At 47.2% G+C, this 19,508-nt stretch overlaps 1 protein-coding gene across 2 annotated transcripts in view; it reads left to right on the top strand.

Moving 5' to 3' along the window:
* Patr-1 (Protein associated with topo II related - 1) overlaps window positions 1-19,508 on the top strand; it is a 54,497-nt gene that overhangs the window by 500 nt on the left and 34,489 nt on the right. For both annotated transcript variants that reach the window (XM_077638122.1, XM_077638121.1), the window contains exons 2-5: window positions 247-343; window positions 4,151-4,266; window positions 12,478-12,570; window positions 14,320-14,391. In XM_077638122.1, the coding sequence (XP_077494248.1) occupies window positions 247-343; window positions 4,151-4,266; window positions 12,478-12,570; window positions 14,320-14,391 (378 nt within the window). The remainder of the gene's footprint in view (window positions 1-246; window positions 344-4,150; window positions 4,267-12,477; window positions 12,571-14,319; window positions 14,392-19,508) is intronic.

Here is a 19,508-nt window from a genome sequence, read left to right as displayed (position 1 = left end):
GGTCAGTGCTGATTGCATTTTCTTTAGGCTGGCTCAGGACTGCTCATTACGGCCAACATTAGCGCGCGCCCAAGTATGACATTTGGAAGGAAGGCTGGGCTGTTAACGCACGTCAGCTGTCAGCTCATGAGTGGCGTTGAGTTGTGCCGATATGAAAGTACTGCATTGCATTCAGATGAATACTTGATACCTTCCGTTTTTCGGCTGTGTTGTGTGGTGTGTCCTGAAATGTACGCACTTTTCCAGGGGCTGCGTCCGTTAGGCCATGAAGATGAGCTTTTCACGGATGAGGTCGAAGAAGATTACGATGCCCTCAACGATGAGACCTTTGGAGGGGGCCTTGGTGAGCCTCACGTTTTGATGCTTATGCGCAATTCTTGCTTGCATCTGCGCAGCCAGAATTACTATATGGCTGCATAATATTCGCGGCACAACAGAACAAACAGGAAGCCCATAGCGTAAGCTGCCTACTTAGCGAACGAGCTGCAGGGAACGAAAGTGCGGAGGGTGCTTCGAAGTTTCATGAAAAGGAGGTATGCCTGCTACCTAATTTGAACTTTGTAGGCCCAGAGGAAACAAGTCAGAATCCTTGAAAGCAAACTTGATATAATTGGCACTGCAAGGTTTGCTGTCAGTGGGCTGAATTGTGTCCACATGATGGCTGGGTGGGAGACAGTCTGCTTAGCGGCTTGCAGTCATTACGATGAGAAAACCATGCTGTCCATTTTCTTGCTCCTTCCATTTGCTATTGATTGATGACACAGCAGCTTGGAATGCATGAATTGCAGCAAAAATTTGCTTTATTAGGCAATGTAATTTGAAGCACTTTGCCCAACACACATCACTAAGATATTTCTCACATCTTAAACGTCCTGAACCTTGCTCTTTCTGTCTCGCTTCTGATCACCTCTTCTTCTCGGGTGTAGGAATAATCCCTGTTCTACTGCAAAAATAGCCAGATTGGAATGTTGTACAGCACATAAAAGCAAACCTGCATTTGCACGCCTTTAAATGTTTATTTCAAAAGACATTGCTAAGATTTAATTTGTCGTCCTTTCTCCAAGAATAAACAATGCACTTTACAGATTTGTGGTATTGGACGGCTGTAAGCTAAAATATTTACCCGCTAGCGGTTGTGCTTTAGGTCTGTATCTGCAGTGCAGGACAGCTGTGTTGCGATGACTGTCGTTTTCAATTTGACTATTTGAATTGTGCACTGTTCATACTTGTGGCTGTGTGACATAACTTACATATGTATCTGTTTTCACCCTGTAACGGCCTACGGCTGACAGTATCAATAAATAAAATAAATAAATAAAATAAAACAGCTGAAAAGCTGAGGTATACTGGTTCAAGCCATTGTGGCTGTAGGCAAAAGTCGCGATTTTTTTTACCCTACCCTCCCCGCCCCTATAATTTTTAATGCAACAGTGTTGAGGAGCTCGTGTCGCAGAAAAGCCGGTGTCGGCGTTGTGGGCATTGTAACACGAAAACCTCAAAATTTAAAAAAATATTGTGGAGATACGGGTAATCGAACCCATGTCTTTCAGACTGCGAGGCGAGCACGCGCAGGACACTCTACGAAAGCTCATTTGTATGAACTGAATAAAATTGGACCTAGTGAATGCATTGTGGTTTTTGACTTCGTGAAATGTCTTTGTATACTTGTGCGAGTAATACTCTGGCAGCGCTACAACACGCTGTCGCGTTCCACTTTTAAAGGTGAAGCTGAAGCATACTTCAATTTTGTAGTGATAGCTACATTATGCTAGCATTCCGAGCCTTCAGCGTGGCCACTGTGGCGGCCGTGGTTGGTCACGTGGTGGGGAGCAGCTACCTGTGGCACCGCGAAACCGAGTGGGCGGGGAGTGAATCCATGTCCAGGGACGAAGATGAAGAAGGAACGCCCAGCAAAATGGACCAGCGAAAGACTGACTTTGCGATTCGACTGAGCGAGTTCCACGGGGCCAGCTGTAGCTATCGCGTCACTCCAGGTTTAACCAGAGCTAAACCGCAGCCGTTTTTTTTTTTACTTTATTTGGGATCAATTTCATGAGCATTCAAGAACAGGCCGTTAAAAGGCCACTGAGAACAAATAGAAGTAGGCCTGTATCGGTAGGCTAGCACGTTCTAATCGGAGAGACGATTCTCACCCAAAATGAAGCAGTTATAAGCTGGAAAAGGCCAAAAAACTAAATACAAGTGTCATCGCCATCTAGTTTCACAATGATAATCATGCGCCGACGCCAGCTTCTGGGTGCGAAGGTTTACTTCGAGATAGTTTTACATGCAGACTGGGATGCTGATGATTAAAGGGGGGGTTACACTTTTGACGTTACACTGCCATTCACTTCCGTATGGAGGCAGCCGACTTTTTCGGTAAGGGAACTTCTTGTTGGGCTAGTTGGTAATTGATCATTGTAATTGAAAGGTGCCAAAACCACACACACACACGAGAGAAGAGAACGGGACAGAGCGCCACTCACAACTGGTTTAATTTGCAGAAACCACTTATATACATATTAGATCCTGCCCTTCAGTGCCGCTGTGGTGGCTCAGTGGTTATGGCGCTCGGCTGCTGATCTGAAAGACATGGGTTCGATCCCGGCCGCGGCGGTTGAATTTCATTGGAGGCGAAATGCTAGAAGTCGGTGTACTGTGCGATGTCAGTGCACTTTAAAGAACCCCAGGTGGTTGAAATTTCCGGAGCCCTTCACTACGGCATCCCTCATAGCCTGAGTCACTTTTGGACGTTAAAGCCCCATAAATCATAAACTAGATCCTGCCCTTCACGCTCTTGTGAGCCATGTTTTTCAAAGGTGCGGATTCTTGCCAGGAGTAGCAATGTGAAAGCCAGAGAACTGATTGAAGCGTTCTATATCTCTCTATAAGGCGGAAAAAAAAGCTTTTTGAGCGATTCTTATTGTGTACGACTTGATATATGTGAATATGTTCCTTGTGCAGATGCTGGCTGACTGTACATGTATGTATGTATGTGGTTTCTGCAAATTAAATCAGTTGTGAGTGGTGCTCTGTCCCGTTCTCTTCTCTCATGTGTGTGTGGTTTTGGCGCCTTTCAATTACAACTTTCGATTAGGACGTCAGTGGTTACCTACTGGTGGAAAAATTTTTAAATAATTTTTTTTATCAGTAAATCTTTTGCTGCCGGACAAGCGTCAACATTCGCCACAGCTTGCAAAACTGCCCACAACTAGAATTTTCAAAGTGCACTCACTGCTCTTGAGTGAAACTAACCAAGGAGTGAATACCATCATTGGAAGAATCAAATTTAATCTGTAAAATTTTGAACACTGTGAAGTAAGTTTTGAATGCTCTTGAAACTTTCTTTTTTTTTTTTTTCATTTCACGATATGTTTACTAATCCTTCCACATGCCGCTCATTATGTCAGTTGAAAAGAAATATTTTTTCGCCTAAATAGTATATCCAGTCTTCTTTAAATAACCTCACAGTTTTTGTTTGAATCTGAGAAGTTGAAATTTTCACGTTTTAGCTCCACACCTTCCCAAAAAAGCTTTTGACCAGGAAAAATACCTTTGTGTCTCGATAGCTGGCCATCATTTCATTAATTTGCTCTTTGCTAAGGTGTTAATGCACAGTGCCCCCATGCTATTCGTGTTAGTAATGCTGAGCGTGGTTTAGGATAATGCAGCTCTTGAAGAGAAATACTGGATTGTAATTTAGCTTTTTTGTCAAACATGGAAATTCAGGAAACATAACAAAATGCTTGCTTCCTGAAGAATAAAAAACATGTTTGCTTCTTGAAAGACATTTAAAAAACATTGGAGATACACTCAAACACATTTCGCATAATACTGGCTGAAATGCACATGAAAACTAAGTCTTCCCATGAGAAACTCTGAGGTATAAAAAATTGTGACCTTCCTGGCTAGCTTGTCTCGAAAAAAGCAGTCGGCTTGCTGCTATAGTTTGGCATTGCTAGCATGAAGCATGCATTCATTGGAACAGATCAAGATGTAGCACTTGAATGCACTGATCCCCAAACAAAACTGGAACCAAGTTCAGTCCGCATTGCAGTTCCACTTCATGGTCTATGGAAGATTCAGTACGGGCTGTTAGGGGTTGTTATGTTTGTTTGATATGTGTCTTTCCATATGGATTCTGCTGCAGACGATGGCTGGGAGGAGGTGCACGAGAAGTTTGCGGAACTCGAGGACCGCACCAAACACCCGCTGGTCTCCCTGCAAGATCCATTGGCCGATGAGGACCCTCTGGTGTTGAACCAGGTATGGCAAAGCAAGCTGTTGGCTGAGTTGGTGACGATCTTCCATAGTTACAGCGCAAAGGACAGGACAAGAGAGGACGACAGAACACAGCGCTATGGTCTGTCGTCCTGTCTTGTTCTATCTTTCGCGCTGTAGCTATGGAAGAACCAGGTACATGTTTGTATCTGATTAACTGAGTAGATGCACAGCCCTAGGTCGTGGTTTACTTGTCGATTGGAAAGTGACTGAGGTGTGTCTAGTTTTCTTTGTAGACCTTTCTGACTTGTCTTGATGCGTTGGGCTTCCCCACCTTGCCTAAATGTTTCGGTGGTTTGTGGCCATGGGTCTGTGAAGTCTCCAAAATCCCACGCGTGTGTGAGCAAGGGTAGTAAAAAAAAATTGCTGTAGAATGTTATCGAACATGGAAGCTTGTTTTAGCATGCTGCATTCTTGATGAGCTCGTATACTAGCAGTCCTATGCAAGTGTTTGAAAAACTAAGGTGATGGACCAAGACCTGTGCCTGTGTTCCTAGCAGTGTTCAGGTCCGTTCTTGGGCAAGTTGGTGACCAAGCATAATGAAGGAACACAGCGCTGAGGAAATGGAACCGGAGAGAACAGATACTCACGAGCACTGAAGGTTTGCTGACACAAGATGCACCCTTACACGCAATAGCACAGGCCTCAAATGATTTCCCTTGGTTTCACTTTTTGTTCAGTGCATCATCCTTTGGCATTACTCCGATGCACGGAAAAGGAAAACCTTTGCAGCCTGTGCTGTCGTGCGCTAGGGGGGCATCATGTGTCAGCAAACCTTCATTCTCCCTCTCATGCCATGAGTTGGCATATCTTAATTCCTGGATGACAAGCCCTAGTGCCTTTGCTTTTCGTGTTATTTTCCTGCTTGTGCACAAGCCTTTTCACATGTACTTAATGCACTCGCGCAGTAAATGCATTCAGTTGCTAGTCAACGCTATTGTGTAGCTTGTTCTCTTCTGTCCCGTTTCTTTAGTTCTGTGTTTCGTCATAATGTTCTTTGCGGTGTCCAGGTGCTCTACCTTTTTGTATTTTGCTTTCAGATCATAACGCCACTGAAATCACTCAGATTCGAGGTAACTGATGGAGACTTTCGCATGCCAGTTGCTAAGTAATTTAAATCCACCTGGTCGAGTCATTTAAAATACTGTATAAACGCGTGTAAGGGCCGCACTTTTTTCCAGATTTGAGGGCCAATTTTCGGGGTGCGGCCCATACACGCAATGTGCGAAGAAAAACTTTTTTAAAGTAAAAACACAACAATCGGAATGAGCGGCATTTATTCTATGTTCAATCGTCACTCGCGGAGTATTCAGACTCCGAGCTGATGCTGTGCTCTGGTGCATGCTCATCCCACAAGAAGTGGCACAGTTTCCGCTGTCAACGGGTAGCCGTTCCGCGCTTCCATCACTTAGCAGAGCAACTCTTCCTCCAGTTCAGGAAACTTGCACGGCTTGCCTCGGAATGCGCGCTTTTTACAGCTTGTGTTCCTCAGTGCTTCCTTTTGGTTGCACCACCGTCGGAAGCACTTCTCGGCCATATCGAATTTCCTGCTCGCCGCACGCTTGCCTTGTTCGACAGCAAACTCTCAGTCGTGTAGCTATTAAGGCACTTGCCTTATCATGCTAAAATTGCAACGCTTGGCGACAGCACACGAAAGCCACAACGATGGCAAACTACCACGCTTCTACAACTTCCATGCCTTTGACAGCCGCAAAAGGATTGGATTGGATTGGATTTTGGGGTTTATCCCTTTATAACGGGCGGACCTTACACCAAAGTCCTAGCCAGCCTTGAAATGCTACGGTGGAGTCTGTCCCTCCATGTCGTCACCACCACCTATCATTTGAGCCTACTCCAATTTTCAAGGCGGCGTTTTGTTGTTTCGACCGCCCTGGCCTTGGATATGGCTTCTTGCTCGTTCCCCTCGCTGTCGGTCGCTTTGCCCACTGTCGGCTGACCTGTGTCGAAACCGAGCGCTTGCGGAAGGGTACATCCACTCGGTTGGCAGGGGTGGAGTGATTGACATAACAACAACATGTTCGATCGTATCTTCTTCCTGCCCACATATTGTGCACATGATGTCCACATTGACCTGACCGGCAATCCGGGCTTGCCACTTCTTTGTGCGCAGCACCCCCTCCCGAGCCTCGAAGAGTAGTGCACTGCCAAGGTAGTTGTCATAGAAGCATTCCTGCACAATCTCTCGCTTGACCGCGGAGAGCTGACTTGGCCTTCGCGCTGGTCTTCCAAAGCTCTGTCTCCGTCCCCACCACACGCTGCTGCACCTTCCCTTTTCATCAGCAGGTGCCTTTGGTGTCCGTGATCGTAGGCAGTGGCACACCGTATTTGCTCCTCAACGCTCGCACTCTCTTCTTCCAGCGCGTACATATACCAGAGTATAGCAGACAACGCTGTACTTTATGGGCCCAGCTTTTCCTCCCCAAGAGTCCACGAGCGCATCTCGAAAGTCAGCTTCGCCATTGCCTCCCATGCCTCGGAGGAGGACCACCCCACGTCTCCCTGCACAGCCTTGTTCGGGGACGTACGGTGAGCACCCAGAGCCCACCGTCCCACCTCTCTTTGTCGCCGCTCCAGACATTCACGGGTCCCCGACGATACATACAGCACAGCGTTCGCATAGGTCATTCCCGGCACCATCGCTGCCTTCCAAATGGTGCGCAGTACTTCCAACCTATTGAATGCCCATAGCGCCTTGGATCCCAGGACGCATTGGTTTCGTAGCGCCTTCGCACGGAGACGACTTTCATAGACTTTCAGGTATGCCCGCTGTGTCGTGAGCTCTATTCCGAGGTACCTGTAACTATGCGTCCGCGGTAGTTCGTGTCCCTGTAGCAGCAGTTTCGGCTCCACATCTGTCGGGGCAAGGGACCAGCACAACACTTCGCTCTTCCGTGCTCTGAATTGCAGACCCAACTGCTCTGCGTGCGTGGTGCAAACATCCAGCAGCTTCTGGAGGTCTGGCTCCTAGCCCGCCACAAGCACAATGCGTACAACAGGCCTGGGAGGACCTGTCGCACCACCCGCCCGCCGTCCATGTATGTTAGGTCGAACCCTACGCCGCACCGCTCCAGTTCGCCTTCCAGGTCGCTCAGCAGCAGCATGAACAGCAGTGGGGAGAGTGGGCATCCTTGACGAAGACCCTGCGGCACCTCGATCAGACGAGACCGGAGGCCCTGCCACTTAACAACTACTTTCGTCTCTGTGTAGAGCGCGTGAAGCCGGCGACTACCTCTTCGGGCAGTCCCTTGAGGTGTAGCCGATTCCACAGGACTCTATGGTCTACGCAGTCAGAGGCCTTCTTCACATCCAGGAAGGCCGCCCACAACTCTCTGCCCTGACCTGTCACGAGCTCTATGCTATGGGTCAGGATGAACAGGTTGTCCTCCAACCGTCGTTCCTGGCGAAAACCCTGCTGCAACTCGCCCGGCACCTTTTCCCGCTCCGCCCATGCTTGTATCCGTCTGTGCAGGACTTGAGCGAACAGCCTGTATGGAACCGGATTCACAGGGTCTATAGGCCGCATAGCTGCTGCAGTCGCCGGAACCTTTGTACAAGAACAGCATTCTTCCAAGCTTCCAGCCTGCAGGAATTTCCCCTGACTCCAGAATGGTACTGAGGGTCTCTTTCAATGCCTGTCGCTGCACTGGGCCTAACTTCTTGAGGAGTGACGCTGGGATATCATCCGTGCCGGGTGCGGAATCAGTCGAAAGTCGCCTGATAACCTTTTTCAGCTCCTGATCCCCAACTTGTCCCAGCCAATCTCGTACATCTGGTCTCGGTCCAATATCCGGATCCAACCCCTCTTCCGGTATTCCACTGCTGCTGCTGAACTTCGCTCTGACTTGCACTGCCACCAGCTCCATGCTTCCCTCGGGTGTGAGCAGTTGAAGTGATTAAGGGTCACGCAACTGCTTTCGGTATTGTGCGGCTGTACAATTCTCTCACATGCCGCCAGAACGTACGAGGAGCGTTCCTCCAGCTTTTCCTTAGCTCCTCCAAAAACTTCCTGTCCGATGTGCGTATCTTCTGCTGTATTAGACTAGCCGCTTTCCCCTTCTCGTTATAATCCTCCCATAGGTGTAGGATTGCTTGCTCAGGCTGGTTTGTTCTCAGTGCCAGGCGATGTCTCCGGCACGCCTCCTTCCTTTCTCTGATTGCCCTCTGAGCTGCACTGTCCCACCAACGCTTGGGAGTGTGCCTGCCACGTCTGTTATTCCTACGCCGCTTGTTGCGAAGCATCGTCTGCACCCGTTCCACCAAACCTTCGTAGTCTTCCGTTGGTGTAGCTTCCAAGTCCTTTGAAAAGGGTGGTGCTGGTGGTACTGATGCCGATATGGATAGCAGGAGCTTGCAACAGAGGAAAAAGTTGATGATGATAAGCCGCCACCTCGGGCGCCATCCGTGGGCGGCACCTGTAAGCTCCTGTGCGCATGCGTTGCCTCCGCGATCTAGTGTGCCGTTGCTCGCAGCTGGAGCTGATTGCGGAGGCCATGGCGCGTGCATTTCGAAGGCTATTCCCGCACTAGTCGTGGAAAGTTTGGGTGCGGCCCTTACACCAATATTATTTTTCGGTAATGTTGCCTTTGTGAAAACGGGGCGCAGCCCATAAAAGGGTGAGGCCCTTACAGGCGTTTATACTGTAGCTGATGATGCTTTCTTTCATGAAGACAGTCCCTTGCACAATGAAGCTTTATGGACTTTGGCACTGGCTGCTGGCTATATTGGGATTATATTAGGATATTATATTAGGATTAGGATTTAGAAAGCCCCATTGCTTCTATAAAGTGCCAGATTCTAAATACATTAAAGCTTACGTTTACTTAAAAATAAGTCTCAAATTTGTTCCTATCAAGATGCCGACAAGGCGGGGGCACATTCGAATGGTTTAACTGAGGTTGCACTTCCAGACAGCATGAGCATTGTCATGACTAGCGCGTCATATTCATGGTTTTTATTCACGTCGACTAAGGTAGTGTATAATTGGCTGGCTCCATTGCATGTAAGAACACGACTTGCAGCCTTTGATATCAGTTCAGAATTGTCTGGTACTCATGCTAGACACATCATGGGAAGGTAGCGCAACACTAAATTTCAAAACTCACAGCAGAAATGCTTGTTTTCAGTGGCTGCAGTTGGCAAACTTTACCAGCACTGTTCCAGCAGGAAAGCGAGGTGTCTTTAGCTGGTTGATTTGTGCGACAAAATGGTCGAAAAAATACTTTGTGCTCACAAATGCCAAAGGCAGACTGAGCGGAAACATTGTGAAACTTTGATTATTGCAACGTGGCTTGTTTCGAGTGCACACGACTTGCAGTCGAGGTTGGGCGCAATAGTTGATGTGCATTGATACCGTTGCTTCAGTTGTAACACACGTACCTGTATGTAGCGACGGGGCAGCTGGCCGACCGCAACCACACATACGATTCTTGGGCTCGCCCGCTTGTCATTCGACGCTTTCGTAGATTTGTACACTTTAATTTTGTCGCCCGTCACAGAATTTGTGCTTAAGATGGGCCTTGATATCGGTGAATTCATCACATGGCAGCTGCAGTACTGTATGAACGGGACATTTTGTCGTCAAAAGCGTGTATGCATTGTGGTTTCACTGATGCCTTATAAATAGTATGCCTTAAGCAATAGCCCAGATATCCTTCCTTGGTTATGGATCATAGTCAAGCCCACTTATAATGAGCCTGACAGTCTCACGGGTTGTGTTCGCTGTATCTTAGGTTTGTAGTAAATGGACTTCTCATGTTATAGCCAAAAAGTTAGTTATGCGTGTCTGTTTGTTCACACTAGACCCAATTACAGCGCTTTGCAAGCTCTCCAGAGCAGTCACATGCCCCTCGCCGATAGAGTTGCTACCCACAAGCTGCTCTTGGGACATGGCATAACTAATCTCTGTGGAAGCCTCCATGGCAGCTGCTGGTAGGTTGTCCTCCTTGTCATCGTCTTCATCAGATCTGTGGCAATGGGAGAGTGTTTGTACTTCACATATTGATATTTTCGCCAGTGTATGGCTCTCGATGTCAGCGTCATCATCCACACCAACAGTTCATCCCAGGTGACATCATGTTCGGCTAGCTGCGCGTCGACAACACTTTGCAACAAATTTACATGCATCCAATAATGTGGGTGTTTGATGGCGTCCTGCAGTATTCCTGGGATAATAAACTGCCATACGGAAGCAGTTCTTGATGCACTCCTCAGTCAGTTTCATCCACGCGAGCTTTTTCCACCAAAGGGAGAAGAGTCACTCAAATTAAAACGTTGTCATCTGGTCAGTCGGTTGCTATCAGTATGCACTGGTGATGTGGCGCCGATAAGACACCTCAAGCATATGAATTGTGCAGCATCAAGTGGCAGGTCTGGCTCGTCGCGTTTGGTAACGTATCAACATATTCCACGCACTGCAAGCGACTGGAACCACCTCACAGCCTTCATCGTTACCATCAGTGGCGTTGACAAGTTCAAGAAAATTGCCACTGATTTTATATGCTCCTCCTCTCTGTAATGCATAAGGGCCCTGAGAGTACTGAGAATAAATAATTTAATACATAAAACCGTGGTCATCGCAGCCAAAGAAGGCAGCACAGAGTGCACCGCAAGCACACGTACATGACTTTTGTGCTGTTTTGAACAAGTCGCCTCTCATCTTCATGCCCCTTCTAAATTTATGCCTAGTGACACACTTATTGAAAAAAGTCCAGGCCTTTGTGTCATGCCTGTGGCGCACCAGAATGTATCTTTGAAAGCGTTGTGCCTTGCGAGTCTTCTTCCCGGTGACACACGGCAGCCATCGGTCACTGCAGTCTATGCCTGTGCATAAAAGGATCGTAACGCGAAGCTTACTGCACTTTTAGTGCTAGGAGCTGCTTTTCAAGGCACGCATTTTTAACGGCCGCATCTGGCAAAAAATTTTGTCTGCATTCCATACATCCCGTATTTTTTCGCCTTTTGGGTGGTTGCGTTCTTCAATCCCGTCCGCGGCAGTTGCATTTCGATGGAGGCACAATACTAGAAGCCAGTCTACTGTGTGTTTTGAGTGCACTTGAAAGAACCCCAGGTGGTCGAAATTTTCGGAGCCCTCCACTATGCGTTCATCATAGCCTAAGTCGCTAAACCCCCATAAACCATCATTAGAAAGAGGGGCAGGAGGTATCACGAAGGCATGGAAGCACTCTGCACACTCCGCTTTTGCAAGAAGTGGAGGTTTTAGAACTTTGAGGCAGAGTTTACAGTGCCTCCTTGTTTGCTATAGCGGAGTTGTGCAGCGACACTTGTTTGTTGTATTTGAGATGCAGTGACATTGCCCTAATCCATATTTTGACGGTAGCACTACCCTCATTCGTAATAAGCGAGTGTTTGTTATAAGTGTGCTCAACTGTATTACTATTATTCCAGATTAGTAGGTAGAGGAGGAGGTAAAATATTTCGCCACTGGTTAAGGTTGTCGAGTGCAGGCTTGGCTGGAGTAAGTCGACTGCAAAAAATATTCTGTGCTATGCCGTAAAATTGAAAAGCGGTATTCATGCTGCAGCATGATGATTTTAACAAAGCAAAGTGAGTGGTGGCCCTTTTATTAGTTGTGGCGTGACTAACCAAGTACCTCCACTTGGGGCGTAGGGTGCACACTCACATGACAACTTTCAGATCTCACTGGCTTTATTTTAACTGGCTTTATTTTAAGCTGAAAGAAAGAGAGCACTATGCTGATTTACTTTGAGGGAAATGTCATCAAGGGGCTTTTCTCATCATGGTCTTGAAAAGTGGAAGCTTATGTTTTCATTGTACAATTCAAAATTTTGCTCTAAAATTGACTACAAAAAATGTTAACTAATTTATTTTTGTTAGCAATTGAAGCGTCTTTATAAAGTATGCTCACCTGGCCAGGATGGCTGCCTGCAACCTTGCACTAGTGATATCTTTGCAGTGTGTTGTTTTGTGAAGCTTGGCACTAAGCGAAACAGCCTCTATGGGGAATTGATGCAGTATAAGCTCGGCTTTGACTTTGTTGTAATGTTCATGTTCTGCCAATGCATTTAATTTTGGCACGAGGCCGGGGTGGGGGGAATGCATTGCTGGTTGAATGTTTGGACAAACACATTTGCGTTTCTTTGGTGATAGAACTTGAAGGTTTTAACTTGCGCTCTCCGATGTCCTTTTGCTTGCAGGATGTCGTAGAACGGAGTATCTCCCATTTGGGATTGGAGGACGACCAGGAAGATGATCCGGCTGTTGTCACTTACTCCAAGTCGGCAGCGTCGGTAAGTGTGATGCCCTTCTCATTGCTGGCAGTTGGTGCACTTTGGATGGAGTCACTGGGACAGAGGGATTACTCTGAGCAGATCTTGTTATTTTGAAGCTGCACGATGCCATGACTTGGGTGCAGGGCGAGTTTTTGCAGTGCTTATGCTTTATTGCTGCAGTGCTGGGGGAAGAAAAAGGTTGATTGGACCTGTAACTTTGTGTTATGTTGTTACAAAGTTTATTGACCCAGTATGGACGTCCATGGTATGGACGTGAAAGGACATATCTTGCGGAGTAACTGGCCATAGTATGTTGCGACCAAAAACTCTGCAATTGTCTGCTTGCACATGCAAGTGCTATCGTAGCTGCTGAAAGGCAATGAGCAACTTATAAGCAAAACAGAAACCTTGTGAAAGTCTGCTTTAAAGGGACCATTGGTAATATTTGCTGAGGCTGAGAAAAGCGGATCAGCTACGGTAGAATCCCTCTGTAATATAGTCACTCCCACTAGTAAAAATCTTTACTATATCAATGTCTTCACTGTATCAGTTGTTTGTGATAGCATGGCTGAGGATGCTCTCTGGTGATTAATTGGCTACTTAACGAAACACGGTGTTAACGAAACACGGCGTGAACACTGTGTTGTCTTCTGTGGCGGCCTCGGAGGCGTTTAAAAGGCAGTAGTTAACAATACCCATGTGACACTGTTCAGCTTGGCCAAACTGCCCATGCAGTGTCATTAAACCTCCATTTTTTGCAAGTGACACAGTTCACCGTGGCCAAACTGCTTATGAAGTGTCATTACTACTCCATTTTTTTGCATATGTCTCCTTCCTCAGGGCTCTGCACCGCCTTCTTTCTGTGTTTATAGCCAGCTTTACTTTTCTTTACCCCCCCTCCCTTGTGCACTGTGCACATTGCCTGGCAGCATGAAAGCTTTCATGGTTAGGTCATCTCAAAGGGCATTGTTTTTATAGGTTATTATAGTCTTTGGCATTCGCCGCTATGGCATTGTTCCTTTAGGAGCACGTCGTCACAGACAGACACTGTTTACTGTAAGTTTATTTATTAAAAATGTCTTTACTATAAATGAAAAAAAAAAAAAATTTGTCTACGGAAGATGAAATCGGATGGAGCGTTTACTACATCAAAGCTTACCATAGTGGGATTCTGCTGTATAGGTTATTCCATTACCATAGGGGGGGGTTCTACTGTATCGGTTATTCCATCATCACTCGTCACTCCACCACAAGAATTTTTGAGCTGGCTTCATTAGCAGTGAAGATATCGGTGATTAAAAATAGTGCTCCTCACCCCCTGCCTGTGAATATGTTGCGCGTTGACTCTTTGCCTATTTCCGGCAGGCGTCCAGTGCTGGCAATTTAATGTGCATGCATAATCATGCACATCTTTGGGAATTTTTTTTCAAGCAGTGTAGGAGTCAGCAGTTCAAGTGCTTTACTAATTGGGGATTGGCAACATTTTTAGCTTGATTTTTTTCTATATGACGTGTGGTTTTATTTTATGCCATTGCAGACCATTTTAAACTTCCGGAATTGCTACCTTAATTTAACAAAGTTTTTTCGTGTGTGTTGGTGTCATTAGCCTGGGCTTAAAGAGCAGAGCTTGTAACTTGTGTTTCCTTTAACACCTGCATTAGGCAGTGTGGTCTGTGGAAGTGGAGCAAGCAGCTCTTGCATGCAGATTTGAATGAATTGTTGACGATTACCTGTGCTGTTGCTAATGGCGTTCCATCTGGTCTGCAGCCCTGGCCCGCTGAGTGGGGAGGGCGTGCCTGTTCACCACCACCGCCCGCCATTCTCCAGCAGCAGTTTGGTGTAAGTCCTGCGCATTCGTTATTGTCTCGTCGCACCTGAAATTACCCTTACTGTGTCTGTGCAGCTGTAATTACTTCACCACTTGTGGAAGTGAACTTGTGCCTGTGAGAGTAAGCTGTGTTTGTGTGGCCAATCTGGATTTGCTGGGCAGAAACCTGAAAAAAGTACTGTCTGATGTACTGTATTTACACAACTGTAAGTTGATCTATTTTTCAAAACGTGAAAATCTGAAGGGGGGGGGGGGGGGGGTGTCGACTTAAAATCGAAACCAAAGCATTGCACCATAAATAAAGGCAAGACAACGAGATATCAGGCATGCTACAGCGTGTTTGCATTTTTGCTGCGTGGCTCCGTCGCATCACTCTTGGTGCTGGCCTTGAGCAGCTGCTCCGTCAACGCGCAGAACCGGCACCCCCACCCCACGCGCGGCGGCCGATGGTGGCTGTCGATAAGCAGCAAACGGGCACCAGTCCACTCCCCACGTTTGGCCACAGATTGCGTCTGCTGATAAGCGGCGGCAGCCCAATAACGCGTTCGCGTTCTACTCCTAATAGGCGTCGTCCAAGTTTTTTTTTTGTTGTTGTTGTTGACTTTCAACCGCACATTCGGTGCTGAAGAAAGCGCCGAAGTTGATGGAAGGGCTGCTGTTCCAATCGCGGCGGCACCGCCACTCGGAACTGCAGCGGCGCCGGGGAGCGTCGGTATCCGATGGAAGAGCCGACGCCGCTCACGCATAGTTTCTTTTTGGCTCTGATGCATTTGACTCCTGCCGGCCGCGTTTCTAAAGTTTTTAATGTAGTGCTTCGTCTTTTGTGCTCCGGGTCCGGTAAGGGGCCGGTGCTTGTTCACGGCTACATTCAAGATGGCTGTCATTCTTTTGCACCGAAGAAATGAACTGCGCGCCATGCCGCAAGTTCAACGTTCGCAACGGGTGATGCAGGTGTGGCAGCTGCAGCGAGGCAAAATTTTCAGCTGTCGTGATATTGTGATGTGGCTGTTTGCGAAGTGCGGGATTTCGCTACACGACGATGTTAGAACGACGAGCTGTGGGACTGCAGCAGCGATCACGATGGCAGCGCTAGTGAGGATGGTAGTGCAAGTGTGGACGAGTAGTCCAGTGACTAATACATTTTAATGTGTCCACGGGCGCACCTGCACATGGCAGCCGATAGAGGCTGGTGATAAGCGGAGGCCACAGGATAGTGCTACCGCGCTGTATGACCTCCAAGTTTTTTTTCTTTTTTTCAAAAATGGGATGTGGGGGGTCGACTTACATTCAAATACACTTGCAATCATGTAAATACGGTAATTCTGAGCTATGATGCTAAGCAAGAGTGGGGCAGAATGGTGTCTTGGTGCATTCTGCTCCCTGAAATTTTAGAACAGATCCACCAGGTGTGCCACAAATTTCGCAAATTTTTTTAGTAGCCTTGAGCCGCAGTAGTGCACCGGGCTTGCATGCATTAAAAAATTTTTTTAAAGATACCTTTCGCACCACGAAGTCATTGTTGCAGGGGGAATGGGGGGAGGTACAACAAAAAACTATTGTAAGTGCCAGGTTCAGATGGTGTGACATTTGAAAACACATGGAACAGCTGTGCTGTGCAAGGAAAACTTAGGCACATACTCACATACATAGAGTAAGGCAATGATAACATACCAGTTTAAGAAAAAATGCATGGAATTCTTCTGCAGATGCGCAGTTGACCATGTTTTTCGGCAGTCTGGTCGACAGTTTGGTCGTGGCATGCAGAAAGAAAGAGTCCTGATGCGCCACTGCGATGGCTGTGTTTATGACGCTCGTCTGCTGACCTGAACGACGCAGGCTCGATCCCGGCCGCAGTGGTTGAATTTTGGTGGAGGCAAAATTCTTGAGGGCCATGTACTGTGTGATTTCAGTGCACGTTAAAGAACCCTAGCTGGTCAAAATTTCCGGAGCCGTTCACTATGAAGTTACTCATAGCCCGAGTCGCTTTGGGATGTTGAACGCCCATAAAACGAAAGAGTGCTGATAAGCATTAGTTCGACATTCGATTTCTAGCACCTTAAGAACGGGGTCACAAACTGATGATACAAGATGTGACAGCTCAGCATACAGAGCCTTATCAGTTCCAATTCCATCGAAATAAAGCATCAGAATGTTTGTACTTTACTGCGCAGGCACCTACTACTGAGTAGTTCCTGATCGCAGCATTCCTTTATTGCTGAAACGTTGTGTTACGATTCATAGTCATTGGCTGAGGATTGCAGTGGGGAGTTCCGTTTGAGGCAAACATGATTTGCTGTGGTGAAGCCATTTAGCTTAACCAGAAATGCCCAATGCTCCCGTACTTGCCAATAATGCAGAATTGAAGGCATGGATGAGAGAGCAAGTGCGCAGTGGTGACTAGCAGCATGTTTATGGACGAGTGCTAAGTTTCCTGTGTGGGTGCATCAAAACGGTGGGTGATGAGTGGGTGCGAAGGAAACAATAGAAAAAGGCTGAAGTTCATAAAGGGAAAAATGGAAGAAAAGAACGTTTATTAGTTACACTTGTATGGAAATATTGTGCATTTCCAGAGTAAAATTTAGGTGGTAGTGACTGCTGCATCTTGTTGTCATGTGCACGTCTCTGATTCTGCGCAGCTAGTGTCAGGACAGAGTTAATTGGAGATCATTGAGTGAGAGAGAGAGGCCCTTGTCGTGCATTGGACATGCAGATGAAAATTAATACTTCGCTGTAGCCAGAATTCGTAATATGAAATTTTGTGATAAAAATGTTTAAGAGCAGCACAATTTTTGGTGAAGAGATGGCAACTCAGGCAACCCTTTTTTTTTAGAAAAGGGGAGACTTTTCCGAAGACTCAGCACCATTCCAATAGCGCTCCTGGCAAAGCTAGAGGCCGCAAGGAACAAAGCGCCAGTAAGGTTGGCTTCCTTGCCACACAGCACTGCCAGCTCACAACAGTTGCAGGCTAAGCACTGTTGTAGGCAGTAGCCACATGCAGTGGCTAGGCCGTTTGCGTGGCTTGGCTGCGCGCTCGCGTGAGGCTCGCTGCGGCTGGCACGCGTCTCGGGCGTCTCTTGCTTGTGCCGGTATTCGCCTGGCTGGAATAAAGCTGTCCAGTTAGTTGGCGTCTCAATGTCCTGCTTTTCTCAACTCAACATGGTTTCAGAATTCGCAACAAATGGCAGAATTCGCAACAAATAGTAATTTTCTTTTGAATAATTTCGAAGTGAATATTTCAAATACAGTCAACAGATTTTTCGGATTCAGGGGACCGTGAAAACGACCGAGAAATCGGGCAGTCCGGAAAATCAAATTTCACCAAAAAAATCACGAATTTTTTGCCAATATGCCGGAGGAAAGGGTCAGTTGTATTGCACACATTCTGAAGCTCTTCATGACTAAATTTCACAGTGCGTCATGTGCACAAACGACGGGCGGCGACCACTTTCACGAGCTTGGCCTGGCTGTGCTGCCCCCGGCATGTCGCCGATGAACGCATGGGTTGGGCAAAGTCTTGACTGGAAAGCGAACATGCCGCTGGTGTGGGAACTGCACTGCGCCCGCAGTACGATGGGCCTGGAATGCGAGGATGACTAAACATTAAGAGCAGAGAAACGGCCAAAGCAAGTGCTCTGTCGGCGTTGGTCTTCGTGATTAGGCCTAGCGACTAGAGCCAAAATCAGTATCGCATCCAGCGATGTGCATTCTGCGGTGGCTTGCATATAATGAAGGCATCTTGCCTGACGGCAGTTATTTACTGTTTCACAATCGAAAGTTGAGAGTTCAATTCCGTTGCGTTTTGCCTCACTGACCTCGCTTTGAAATGCACCAGTATATCCTTCTGCGCTTGCAGTCTACGCATGAAACCATACGCCTCCCACGCGATTCGCTGCTACCTCTTCCAGTGTTCAGGACAAAAGGCTCGTCAGAGATGAGTTCAGCGAACTCTGACTGCTGTTCAAGTTCGTGTGGTGGAAGACGTTCAAAAACAGTAAGAATTTGGAACCACACGGGTGCAATGTGCCGACTTGCGCAGAATTTCAGCATAGCAATTTAAGAGACTCCGTTTAAGCTTGAATTTTGATTTATTTGATCAAGTTTTCGATCTCTCCTGCAGTTTGAATTAATGAAGGTTCCACAGTACTCATTATATGGCGGGTTGGGTATTGGCGGCGAATGCTAACAGGTCCAAAAAATCGAGCAGATCTGTTGCAGTGCGTCTGAAATTTCAGGCGCTCGCGATGCCATGAAAAAGTCTGAATAATCAAGAATATCCGAAAAAACAGGTGTCAGAATTTTCAGTCATCGACTGAACTTCTGGCACGGTAATAAGTTTAACGACATAATAGACATTTTCAAAATAATTACTTTTTTAACACACAAGGGCATTACATGCATTGAAGCTTTGTCACACTCATTGTAGTTGTGTTTACTTCCTGAAAAAAATGGCAATCTGAAATTGGGGAGCCGACCTACATGCGGTGCCGATGTGCCTGTGGGGCGCGAGACCTATATATGGGGCCTCCAACTGCTGCTTTTAATTGCGATTGCATCGTTGTGCAGCTGTTGCTTTTAAGCGGTCCCTTCATGACACCTGCTAGGCATGCACACTGTGCACCCAGCGCCACCTCAAGTCAGGCGTCTGAAAGGAGCACCCACCTTTGTATGTGTTGTGCTCACGCCATCACGCTTTTTTTGGTGAATTTCATATGGGGAAAAGCAGCTGCTGCAGCTGCGGCCAGCTCAGACTTGTTCTGCATAAGTCAAGAGAGCCATACATCCTCAGATTAGAGAGATATAGCATAGTGTGATATGCTTCCGCATGGAGCCACTGCGCGTGTGCAGATTGCTTCGAGGATGCCACAAGGTGCCCGATACCATCCTGCTGTTTGCACGCCTGCCCAGTTGTACCAGTCAGCACATGCACACGTGGCATGCGGAAGCAGATCGCTCTAGACTAAATATTTATTGGTGCACGTCGTCATGCTGGTTACGGCACGTGCGCACTGTGGGAAGCGCGTCCGCAGACACCTGGCAGGTAGAGGTCTGGGTGCCACGGTTCCGCCTGCTCGTGTCTGATGCTGCGAGCATGCACAAACCGCCCCTGGCATACTACACACAGGAGCAC

This window comes from Amblyomma americanum, chromosome 9 (assembly GCF_052857255.1).
Source record: "Amblyomma americanum isolate KBUSLIRL-KWMA chromosome 9, ASM5285725v1, whole genome shotgun sequence".
NCBI classification, from domain to species: Eukaryota; Metazoa; Arthropoda; class Arachnida; order Ixodida; family Ixodidae; genus Amblyomma; species Amblyomma americanum.
The sequence above is the reverse complement of the archived record's forward strand: the minus strand, read 5'-3'. Positions and strand labels throughout refer to the sequence as shown.